Below are 13,203 nucleotides of genomic sequence, written 5' to 3' on the forward strand. Positions count from 1 at the left end.
CTGCCAAGCCCAGAGAGCTCCAAGCAAAAGCAGCCCAGGACCAGAAGTTCCACTCTGCCCTGCCTTGTGGTTGTACACGCTCCAAACTGAGTGGTCAGGCTCAGCAGCCATCATTACAAAAAGAAAGACGCCAACTCCATCCTTCTCCCAGTGGCATGAAGCCGACTGACTACAGGTCCTAGGTAAGTTTCTGGAGAGTTGAAGCCTCTATTTTATTTTATTTATTTATTTATTTATTTTTTCAACGTTTATTTATTTTTGGGACAGAGAGAGACAGAGCATGAACGGGCGAGGGGCAGAGAGAGAGGGAGACACAGAATTGGAAACAGGCTCCAGGCTCCGAGCCATCAGCCCAGAGCCCGACGCGAGGCTCGAACTCATGGACCACGAGATCGTGACCTGGTTGAAGTCGGACGCTTAACCGACTGCGCCACCCAGGCGCCCCTGAAGCCTCTATTTTAAATAAAACCTAAGTACTGATTGACATATTACATTGCACTTTCTGATTCTGGAATCCAGGCTGGATTTACAAGTTAAAATGACTGTAGGTCATTTCATTACCTGACAGTAACCAGAAAAATCGTGATGCTGCCCAAAGTTTTGTCCAAGGGCAGGTGGAAGTTTCCCTTGTGGAATAAACTCAAAGGGGGAGTGGAGACAAAACCCAAATAGCATCAGTTTAATCAGAGAGGTGGGAAAAAGCAAAGTGACACATGCTGTCTGGATTCGGGAACTACTTTAGATCCATTACAGAACAGAGCAAGTTGGCAAGTGTGATGATGTGGGAGCCAGGTGCTCAGCACAGAAGCGGTGGCATGTGCGTATGGAATGAGGAAAAGTAAGCAAGAACCCTGGGTGGATGGACTGAAGTTGGCTATACATTACAAACTCATTACCTCTAGAATATGTGAATGAGTATGGATGTGTACATGTACTTATCTGGATGCACATATATACTCGTCTATATGTGTATGCGTGTGAGTGTGAGAGTACATGCATATTTCTAAGTTTTCTCCCCTGAAAGGACCAAGAACCAAAACAAGGCAGTAGCACCCAGATCTAGGTCTCTAGAACCAGGACTCCACAGAAAAATGGCTGGTTCCAGGGTTGAACAATGGATGAGCTTACAGCATCTGGTGCCAGAAAGTAAGAGAGCTAAGTAATAATAATAACAACAGCAATAATAATAATAATAATAATAATAATAATAAATGATGGGACCTAGAACAAAGTACAGAGGAGCCAGCTTGCAGGTGCTCCCACTGACCAAATCTGGGACAATTTGAGCAAAGGACTTAAGGATAGTAATGCATTGTAAACCACTGTGGGGGGGGGGGACCAAGGAATTCCCAAGTCAATCCCAAAAACACATAAGTAAAGGGAGAGATGGGAAAGCTGTTGTGGACTCTAGAGTGGCAGGGGTCAAATACGGCCGGAGTGCTGGAGTTGGAATTATCACGGGAAATAACTTGATCAGGCAAGATACATCAGTGGCTACTAAATCTGGGCTGGGGTGGATGTTGCTGAAGAACAGGATATTGGCATGGCCGTGAAATGTCTCCCTGCCTGACGATTAGTTGCAAGGGGTAAGGCAGTAATTACACGTTGAAGAAATCAGACGACACTCTGTCTGGGAGATCAAAATTTATACCAACAGTGAGGGATAAATGATATCATGCACCTCCTAGTGTGCTACTCTGAGGACACAATTTCACTAATGTGGTGTTTTGGCTAAAAATGCATAACTTGAATCTAATAATGAGTAAATATCAGCCCCCAATGAGAAATGTTCCATTAAAAAGACAAGAGGAGACAAATTCTTCAGAAATGTCAATGTCATCCAAGGCAAAGGCTAGGGCAATGTTCGAGATAAAAGGAGGCAAAGAGACGTGGCGACTAAATGCAATTCTAACCCTAGACCAATCTGTAGTGAACAGGGAAGATGCTCTAAGGGACACGACTGAATCAACAGACAAATTTGGAACACAAACAGTAAATTAGATAAAATAGTGTATCCTTGCTAAATCCATTAAACTAATAATGGTACTAGGGTAAGATAATCTCTCTATTCTTAAGAAATATACATCAAAGTATTTATTTAGGAGTAAAGGGTTGTGATATGTCTAACTTACACCCAAAACCTATATTAACAGGAGGTGAATGTGGGTTCAGGGCACAGGGGTGTTTTCTGTACTATTTTTATACTTGCCACTTTTCTGTAAGTTTAAAATTATTTCCAAATAAAAAGTTAAAGCAAAAATTATGATGTACTCTTTTGGCACTTGAGATTTGGCTTTTGGTTTGGATTGTGCTTCATAAACGCCTAGACTTCCAATATGTGTGACTTCCACTGGAGAGATCTTTGGATCTAGAAGAAAGGGAGTAAGATTTTGCAAAAGGGCTTCTGTCCAGCCTATACCATGCAGACATACCCTTACCACCTACCTGCAAGCAACCTGGTCTCCTCTGGGCCTTATCAATGCAAAAGCTACTCCTATAGCAGGTCTCAGAAGCTTAGGCTAAGGTGTGACTTAGTTTTAAACATAGATGCTTGCTTTATTTTAGTACCCAAGACTTCAACGAAAGTGTTTCCTTATTTTTAATGTTTTCTTTTGATGTGTACTTAAAACATATTCCGATACCAAAAGTGTGAGCTCTTTAATGGCAGAAACTTACCAAGGTTCATAACCCCTCTTAAAAAGAAAACCCTTCCATTTTTAATTATGGTAAAATGCTGTGAAACAATTTTAGGTCACAGACATTCACACACAGAATTCTAATCATGAAAGCAGTGGGCGGTTTCCCTGCTTGCCTGGTGACGCTGAAAGAGACCCTTATGAGTCCCATCCATCAAGGAGTAAAATAATTTTGGTCCTCATTATAGTTATATGGAGGAAATATTTTTATGTTTTAATTTAAAGATATCGCTCCAAATAGCACAGGGCTCAGTTAATATCCTGAAACAAGATTCTCCAACCTTGCAGATTTGTACTGGGAATGGCTTACAGCTGACTTTCTCAATAGAGAGCTACATTATTAATGACGCCCCAGAAGATCTCAGCTGAGCAGAAATGAGGCTGGTGGTAAAATTAAAATAAAATATTAATACAATTGACTTCAGCACAGTCAATAATCAGTAATCAAAACCAACCGCACTGCAGGGCAGGAGGCCTATTTAATTTGTAGTTTTACTCAGCCACACACATTCGTGATCACCAGGGGCCACTTGAAATGCTTCACAGGGCTGAGGTAACAAGACTTAGCCATTACTAACAGGCTTTTTGCAGCTGCCAAAGAACTCAGGGTCAGAGATCGGGTCCATGAGGTATGATCGAATGATATTAGCCCGTAAACCTTTCGGTGCCTCATTGGTCATTTTCACCCCATTCTGCAGTACGGACACGGGGAAGTTTGGTGACGGGTAACTTGTCAGCCAGATGCGGAAATCTGGATGCGTCGATTCTGGGCTTAACTCCTGCAAAAAAAGAAAATTAGACACAAATGGGTGTCTAAAATCCAAGGAAACTCTCCGCATCATATGTGCAGGGGATGGCCTGGAGGTGGGAGGAAGCATCTTTACAAAATAGAGCCTACTGCTGCAATTCAAGGCAAAGGTCTTAAAATCTGATTCTGCCCCTGAAACAACACACTTCGTTGAGAAGGCCCGGACTGTTGCCGTCCTTCTTGAAAATTTAAATCACAGGACTATAAAGTTCGCAGAGGTATTATAGAATTTAGAGTTGGTCACAATAGAGACTAAGACATTCCCCCCAAAATCTCATATCTTAACCGATGTGCTGAAATATTTATAGATATAATTCTCTGCCTAAGAGCCTGATTAAGAATAATCCATTCTTCTTGCTGTAGCCAGGTTGTGAGAATGAGCAACATCAGTCAATATTAAACCAAGTGAGATGAAAAGAAAAAAAGAGAATTTTGAAAGGTGAAGTATTAAATATCACTATTAGCTACATTTTCTTAAAGGGATATTCAAGTTGGTGCAAGGGAGGATAAGAGAACACTTACTTAGCACTGTCTTAAAGGCTGTATAGCCTAGGAACAATCACCATGGGCCGTTCCCCGCTTCCTGTTCAGTCCTGCTCTCTGTTGCTACCTCCTTCAATTGTCCATATCAGTAGTATCTTAAGCTGCAATTCTTTATCAATAAAACATTTTTTGAGCACTCATGTGGTCAACAGGTGAGGGTGAATTAGGAAGGATGCAAAGATGCCTGTGTTCTTTAGTAACAACAGTGGAGAGTGAGGGCAACGTTTTTCCCTCGTACCAGCTGCCCTAGGCCCAGCGACTTCAGCAACGTGACTCATGGGACTTTGGGCTAGGTTTGCCAGCCATCAGGGACAGCTCTTCTCTCTTACGTGATTCTAATGGGTATATATGACACAGTTCAACAGGGATGGCCTAGAGGGGAAGATGGCGGTTTAGGAGGATGCTGAACTCACGGTGTCCTGCGGATCACTTAGATTACACCCACAGCTGCTAAATAACCCAGAAAACCACCAGAAGACTAGCAGAACAGATTCTCTGGAGCCAAGCAGAGACAAGAGGCCCACGGAAGAGGGTAGGAAGGGCAGATAGGCAGTGCGCACTCCACGGACTGGTGGGAGGGCGCCGGGGCAGAGGGGCAGCCCTCCGGCAAAGCAGAGCCCCCGAGTCTGGCTGGCAAAAGTGGAGGGGTCGGACAGAGTGTGTTCAGACAGCAAGCGGGACTTAACATCTGGAAGGTTATAAGTTAACAGCTCTGTTTGGAGAGCGGGAAGGCTGGAGGACAACAGGAGGGAGAGCTGTTGAGCCCTGGACGACAGAGCTCAGCTTGGCAGGGAACAAAGGTGCTCGCCAGCGCCATCTCCCTCGCCCATCCCCCAGCCAAAATCCCAAAGGGAACCAGTTCCTGCCAGGGAACTTGCTTGCACCGCAGAAACACCTAACGCTGTGCTTCTGCAGATCCATCCCTCTGGCGGGTCTGACTCCTTCCCGGTGCTGCAGGGCCCCTCTCGCAGCAGATCACTGAAGAAGAAGAGAGTTAAGCCTACCCCTCCTGCCCCCTTGCACCTTGCCTACCCACCCCAGCTAATACGCCAGATCCCCAGCACCACAAACCTGGCAGTGTGCAAGTAGCCCAGACAGGCCACGCCACCCCACAGTGAATCCCGCCCCTAGGAGAGGGGAAGAGAAGGCACACACCAGTCTGACTGTGGCGCCAGCGGTGGGCTGGGGGCAGACATCAGGTCTGACTGTGGCCCCGCCCACCAATGCAAGTTATTCAAGACAGCACAGGGGAAGTGCCCCGCAGTCCTACACCACTCCAGGGACTATCCAAAATGAGGGAAGAATTCCCCTCAAAAGAATCTCCAGGAAATAACAACAGCTAATGAACTGATCAAAAAGGATTTAAACAATATAACAGAAAGTGAATTTAGAATAATAGTCATAAAATTAATCACTGGGCTTGAAAACAGTATAAAGGACAGCAGAGAATCTATTGCTACAGAGATCAAGGGACTAAGGAACAGCCAGGAGGAGCTAAAAAATGCTATTAATGAGCTGCAAAATAAAATGGAGACAACCACAGCTCGGATTGAAGAGGCAGAGGAGAGAATAGGTGAACTAGAAGATAAAATTATGGAAAAAGGAGAAGCTGAGAAAAAGAGAGATAAAAAAAATCCAGGAGTATGAGGGGAAAATTAGAGAACTAAATGATGCACTAAAGAGAAATAATCTACGCATAATTGGTATTCCAGAGGAGGAAGAGAGAGGGAAAGGTGCTGAATGTGTACTTGAAGAAATAATAGCTGAGAACTTCCCTGATCTGGGGAAGGAAAAACGCATTGAAATCCAAGAGGCTCAGAGAACTCCCTTCAGACGTAACTTGAATCGATCTTCTGCACGACATATCATAGTGAAACTGGCAAAATACAAGGATAAAGAGAAAATTCTGAAAGCAGCTAGGGATAAACGTGCTCTAACATATAAAGGGAGACCTGTAAGAGTCGTGACCGATCTCTCTACTGAAACTTGGCAGGCCAGAAAGGAATGGCAGGAGATCTTCAATGTGATGAACAGAAAAAATATGCAGCCAAGAATCATTTATACAGCAAGTCTGTCATTTAGAATAGAAGGAGAGATAAAGGTCTTCCCAAACAAACAAAAACTGAAGGAATTCGTCACCACTAAACCAGCCCTACAAGAGATCCTAAGGGGGATCCTGTGAGACAAAGTAACAGAGACATCGCTACAAGCATGAAACCTACGGACATCACAATGACTCTAAACCCATATCTTTCTATAATAACACTGAATGTAAATGACCTAATGTGCCAACCAAAAGACATAGGGTATCAGAATGGATAAAAAAACAAGACCCATCTATTTGCTGTCTACAAGAGACTCATTTTAGACCTGAGGACACCTTCAGATTGAGAGTGAGGGGGTGGAGAACTATTTATCATGCTACTGGAAGTCAAAAGAAAGCTGGAGTAGCCATACTTATATCAGACAAACTAGACTTTAAATTAAAGGTTGTAACAAGAGATGAAGAATGGCATTATATAATAATCACAGGGTCTATCCATCAGGAAGAGCTAACAATTATAAATGTCTATGTGCCGAATACAGGAGCCCCCAAATATATAAAACAATTATTCACAGACATAAGCAACCTTATTGATAAGAATGTGGTAATTGCAGGGGACTTTAACACTCCACTTACAGAAATGGATAGATCATCTAGACACACAGTCAATAAAGAAACAAGGGCCCTGAATGACACATTGGATCAGATGGACTTGACAGATATATTTAGAACTCTGCATCCCAAAGCAACAGAATATACTTTCTTCTCGAGTGCACATGGAACATTCTCCAAGATAGATCACATACTGGGTCACAAAACAGCCCTTCATAAGTATACAAGAACTGAAATCATACCATGCATACTTTCAGACCACAATGCTATGAAGCTTGAAATCAACCACAGGAAAAAGTCTGGAAAACCTCCAAAAGCATGGAGGTTAAAGAACACCCTACTAAAAAATGAGTGGGTCAACCAGGCAATTAGAGAAGAAATTAAAAAATATATGGAAACAAACGAAAATGAAAATACAACAATCCAAACGCTTTGGGATTCAGTGAAGGCAGTCCTGAGAGGAAAATACATTGCAATCCAGGCCTATCTCAAGAAACAAGAAAAATCCCAAATACAAAATCTAACAGCACACCTAAAGGAACTAGAAGCAGAACAGCAAAGACAGCCTAAACCCAGCAGCAGAAGAGAAATAATAAAGATCAGAGCAGGAATAAACAATATAGAATGTAAAAAAACTGTAGAGCAGATCAACGAAACCAAGAGTTGGTTTTTTGAAAAAATAAACAACTGTTTCCGATTCTGTGTCTCCCTCTCTCTCTGCCCCTCCCCCGTTCATGCTCTGTCTCTCTCTGTCCCAAAAATAAATTAAAAAAAAAAAAAAAAAAGGGGCGCCTGGGTGGCGCAGTCGGTTAAGCGTCCGACTTCAGCCAGGTCACGATCTCGCGGTCTGGGAGTTCGAGCCCCGCGTCAGGCTCTGGGCTGATGGCTCGGAGCCTGGAGCCTGTTTCCGATTCTGTGTCTCCTTCTCTCTCTGCCCCTCCCCCGTTCATGCTCTGTCTCTCTCTGTCCCAAAAATAAATTAAAAAAAAAAAAAAAAGAAAAAATAAACAAAATTGACAAACCTCTAGCCAGGCTTCTCAAAAAGAAAAGGAGATGACCCAAATAGATAAAATCATGAATGAAAATGGAATTATTACAACCAATCCCTCAGAGATACAAACAATTATCAGGGAATACTATGAAAACTTATATGCCAACAAACTGGACAACCTGGAAAAAATGGACAAATTCCTAAACAGCCACACACTTCCAAAACTCAATCAGGAGGAAATAGAAAGCTTGAACAGACCCATAACCAGCAAAGAAATTGAATCAGTCATCAAAAATCTCCCAACAAATTAGAGTCCAGGACCAGATGGCTTCCCAGGGGAGTTCTACCAGAAGTTTAAAGCAGAGATAATACCTATCCTTCTCAAGCTATTCCAAAAAATAGAAAGGGAAGGAAAACTTCCAGACTCATTCTATGAAGCCAGTATTACTTTGATTCCTAAACCAGACAGAGACCCAGTAAAAAAAGAGAACTACAGGCCAATATCCCTAATGAATATGGATGCAAAAATTCTCAATAAGATACTAGCAAATCGAATTCAACAGCATATAAAAAGAAGTATTCACCATGATCAAGTGGGATTCATTCCTGTGATGCAGGGCTGGTTCAACATTCGCAAATCAATCAACGTGATACATCACATTAATAAAAGAAAAGATAAGAACCATATGATCCTGTCAATCGATGCAGAAAAGGCATTTGACAACATCCAGCAACTTTCTTAATAAAAACCCTTGAGAAAGTCGGGATAGAAGGAACATACTTAAAGATCATCAAAGCCATTTATGAAAAGCCCACAGCTAACATCATCCTCCATAGGGAAAAACTGAGAGCTTTTCCCCTGAGATCAGGAACACAACAGGGATGTCCACTCTCACCGCTGTTGTTTAACAGAGTGTTGGAAGTGCTAGCATCAGCAATCAGACAACAAAAGGAAATCAAAGGCATCAAAATTGGCAAAGAGGAAGTTAAGCTTTCACTTTTTGCAGATGACATGATACTATACATGGAAAATCCGATAGACTCCACCAAAAGTCTGCTAGAACTGATACATGAATTCAGTAAAGTTGCAGGATACAAAATCAATGTACAGAAATCAGTTGCATTCTTATACACTAACAATGAAGCAACAGAAAGACAAATAAAGAAACTGATCCCATTCACAATTGCACCAAGAAGCATAAAATACCTAGGAATAAATCTAACCAAAGATGTAAAGGATCTGTATGCTGAAAACTATAGAAAGCTTATGAAGGAAATTGAAGAAGATTTAAAGAAATGGAAAGACATTCCCTGCTCATGGGTTGGAAAAATAAATATTGTCAAAATGTCAATACTACCCAAAGCTATCTACACATTCAATGCAATCCCAATCAAAATTGCACCAGCATTCTTCTCGAAACTAGAACAAGCAATCCTAAAATTCATATGGAACCACAAAAGGCCCCGAATAGCCAAAGGAATTTTGAAGAAGAAGACCAAAGCAGGAGGCATCACAATCCCAGACTTTAGCCTCTACTACAAAGCTGTAATCATCAAGACAGCATGGTATTGCCACAAAAACAGACACATAGACCAATGGAATAGAATAGAAATCCCAGAACTAGACCCACAAACGTATGGCCAACTAATCTTTGACAAAGCAGGAAAGAACATCCAGTCTCTTTAACAAATGGTGCTGGGAAAACTGGACAGCAACATACAGAAGATTGAAACTAGACCACTTTCCTACACCATTCACAAAAATAAACTCAAAATGGATAAAGGACCTGAATGTGAGACAGGAAACCATCTAAACCCTAGAGGAGAAAGCAGGAAAAGACCTCTCTGACCTCAGCCATAGCAATTTCTTACTCGACACATCCCCAAAGGCAAGGGAATTAAAAGAAAAAATGAACTACTGGGACCTTATGAAGATAAAAAGCTTCTGCACAGCAAAGGAAACAACCAACAAAACTAAAAGGCAACCAACGGAATGGGAAAAGATATTCACAAATGACATATCAGACAAAGGGCTAGTATCCAAAATCTATAAAGAGCTCACCAAACTCCACACCCGAAAAACAAATAACCCAGTGAAGAAATGGGCAGAAAACATGAATAGACACTTCTCTAAAGAAGACATCCAGATGGCCAATGGGCACATGAAAAGATGCTCAACATCGCCCCTCATCAGGGAAATACAAATCAAAACCACACTCAGATATGACCTCAGGCCAGTCAGAGTGGCCAAAATGAACAAATCAGGAGACTATAGATGCTGGAGAGGATGTGGAGAAACGGGAACCCTCTTGCACTGTTGGTGGGAATGCAAATTGGTGCAGCCGCTCTGGAAAACAGTGTGGAAGTTCCTCAAAAAATTAAAAATAGACGTACCCTATGACCCAGCAATAGCACTGCTAGGAATTTACCCAAGGGATACAGGAGTACTGATCCATAGGGGCACTTGTACCCCAATATTAATAGCAGCACTCTCAACAATAGCCAAATTATGGAAAGAGCCTAAATGTCCATCAACTGATGAGTGGATAAAGAAATTGTGGTTTATATACACAATGGAGTACTACGTGGCAATGAGAAAGAATGAAATATGGCCCTTTGTAGCAACGTGGATGGAACTGGAGAGTGTTATGCTAAGTGAAATAAATCATATAGAGAAAGACAGATACCATATGTTTTCACTCTTATGTGGATCTTGAGAAACTTAACAGAAACCCATGGGGGAGGGGAAAGAAAGAAAAAAAAAAAAAAGGAGGTTAGAGTGGGAGAAAGCCAAAGCATAAGAGACTCTTAAAAACTGAGAACAAACTGAGGGTTGATGGGGCGTGGGAGGGAGGGGAGGGTGGGTGATGGGTATTGAGGAGGGCACCTTTTGGGATGAGCACTGGGTGTTGTATGGAAACCAATTTGACAATAAATTTCATATATTGGTAAATAAATAAATAAATAAATAAATCCCATGAAACCAAAAAAAAAAAAAAAAAGAATGGCCTAGAGATGGAGGAACCACGAGGAAACAGGCACAAATATCAAACCTCTAATGTAAGGCCTGAAGGATGAGAAGATCTTGATAAGGCAAATAATAGGAAGAATCGTTTTTCAGATGGAAACATTAGGATGGCCTACATTCTTGAAAAAGTATGCTATACCAAAGTGAAAGAACTTCAAATGGCTAGAGCATAGAAGTCAAGATGCAAAGTGGCCAGAGATGAAAACTGAGAGGAAGCAAAGGTCAACGAGGAAGGGTGTTGTAAGCCACGATGGGGGTTTAAACTCTGTCTTGCACGCAATGGAAAAGTTTTAAGCAGGGAAGCAGTATTTATTCACTGACTCATGAAATATTTATGGACTGTCTCTTTGGACCAGGCACAATTCAAGGTGCTGGAGATAAAGCAGAGAAGAAAACAAAGTCACTGTTCTCATGGTGCTTATATTCCATTAAGAGATACAAACAAAATGGTGACAAGTGGCACACAAAAAAAAAATACAACCGGCTCCTTAACATTTCAATTGTATGTCTGGACTGTGCAAGTTATATCATTACCTTGGCTAATTAGTAACCTGTGGGACTCCTGAGTTAGGGCCGGTCCAGAGTCGTGGGTAATTACATCAAATATATTTTTTCTATGTTTGTTGAAATCAAGTGCCAGGTTTTCTGTTCCTCAGTTGAGCTACATAGGGTTTCTTCCTGGAATTTCTGCCCACCAGAATAGGGAAGGGCCCTAACCCGCTGCAAGAACAGGGGGATGGGGGGCGAGGAGGGAGTACTCCTTTGGATTCAGATTGATCCTCTGTGGCAGGGTCACTGGCTAAGTAGGTGAGAAGTCAGTTAAAGTAAAGTTACATCCCGAAGCCTTTTGGTTTAGAGTGACTACATGAATTTCACCCTGAAAAGCCTCCTTTGTTGTCTTTGGTCCGCTGCTGTGAAAAGTACATTGGTGTCCATTTGCCCTGTGGTTTAATCCCATGTTTGAGGCTGCTCTTATGGATTAAGGAGATTTCCAACTCACCGCATGAGCCCTTGTCCCTGTTGAGAGGGACTGGATGAGGCCTGACTGCGTGATCTCCTCTGGTCCCCTAGTTCCCAGTGCGAGCCCACCTCTCCTGTAAGCCAGGCATGCCACTCGCCTGTAGCCCTCCGAACCAGAGAACAGCCATGTCGCTGAATGGCGTGTGTATCAGTAATTACGTGGGGGGAATACAATCTCATAAAAATAAACTTGCATTTTTACCTCACAAACTTTCTCGAGGGTTGGCATCCAAGAAGTGGCAAGGTGACAGTTCTGAAGAACAACCCATGTTCCTTCTTTGACAGCTTTTTCTATCATCTTCATAGCTATGGGCCCTTGGCCTTGACCAAGGGATAAAGAGCTAAGCTTTGATCCCCCATATCCCTGTGTACAAGAATAGCAAAGATGTTACGTAACAATACACCTTTAAAGAAGAATCAGTGTTATTTTTTACAGGAAATGTTGACACTAAATATGTTAAAATTTAATTATGTAGAATCCCTCAACGGTCTAACCATATGCAGCCCTTCAAAATTCTTACTGATTAAGAATCTTATAAAAACTGAGATCAAAAGCAAGTCAGTTCAGGTCATAAATAGTCATGGTAATAAATGGAAAATTCTGTAGGGTCTTTGATTGTTGACATAAGGGATAGAAAAAATATTAAGAACACTTTTAACCTGAGGAAACAGGAGATGAAAGGACCCAGCTGTCCTGCAGCAACTCCTAAAATCCAAAGCTGAAAAGAAAACTACGAACAGACAGATGAACTTGTTTCTGTTTCCTCCAGATCTTTGAATAATTATATTTTAATTAATTTCATTGCTGCATAGAGTTTGGTGGGGAAAAAAATTAACTCCTAATTCCCCTTTTAAAGTTTCTTTAAAGGATTCTGTGGGAATATGTGTCCAGAGTGCATTTCTACTATATCCTGATTCATCTGCAGCTTCTGGAAACAGTGTCTGTGACTCCTTGAGCTCTTTCTTTCCAGGGCAGTTACATCAACACTAGTGGGCAGAAGCAGCAGCAAACAAAATAGAGCCCGGTGCTACCATTTCTGGACATGGAGATAGCAAGTGAAGACAATGCACGGAGAACAATGGCAGAGAACAATCAAGTCGTACAATGTGGGAAGAGAAATGGAGAGGAACTGGGAAGATCTCAAAGGATCGGAAAGATCATGTTGATTTGGAAGGAGTCCCACCTAAAATGAATACCTCTAGTATCCACACCACTTCCGCTCTGGCCCACCATTGCTCTTTCTGGCCTTTTAGCAGCCCCCCCCCCCCCCCCCCCCCCCCGCCACACTCCAACGAATGCCCTGCTTCCATTTTGCCCTACTCAAGTAAATTCTCCTCACACCGGCTAGGATGAGCTTTATAAACTACAGATCAGATTGTGTCACTTTGTTGCTTAAAATCCCATGACACCATCCCACTGTATTCAACATCCTTAATGTAGCCACAAAGGGACTATATGGA

General features: G+C 42.1%; 1 protein-coding gene across 1 annotated transcript in view; it reads right to left on the bottom strand.

Moving 5' to 3' along the window:
* Nucleotides 1-13,203, bottom strand: part of DNAH7 (dynein axonemal heavy chain 7) — a 272,118-nt gene that overhangs the window by 35,742 nt on the left and 223,173 nt on the right. Inside the window, exons 56-57 of the mRNA XM_043577362.1 lie at nt 11,945-12,106; nt 3,275-3,475 (exon numbers count right to left, since the gene is read on the bottom strand). Coding sequence (XP_043433297.1) covers nt 3,275-3,475; nt 11,945-12,106 — 363 coding nt within the window. The remainder of the gene's footprint in view (nt 1-3,274; nt 3,476-11,944; nt 12,107-13,203) is intronic.

Source organism: Prionailurus bengalensis, chromosome C1 (assembly GCF_016509475.1).
Source record: "Prionailurus bengalensis isolate Pbe53 chromosome C1, Fcat_Pben_1.1_paternal_pri, whole genome shotgun sequence".
In the NCBI taxonomy this organism is placed as follows: domain Eukaryota; kingdom Metazoa; phylum Chordata; class Mammalia; order Carnivora; family Felidae; genus Prionailurus; species Prionailurus bengalensis.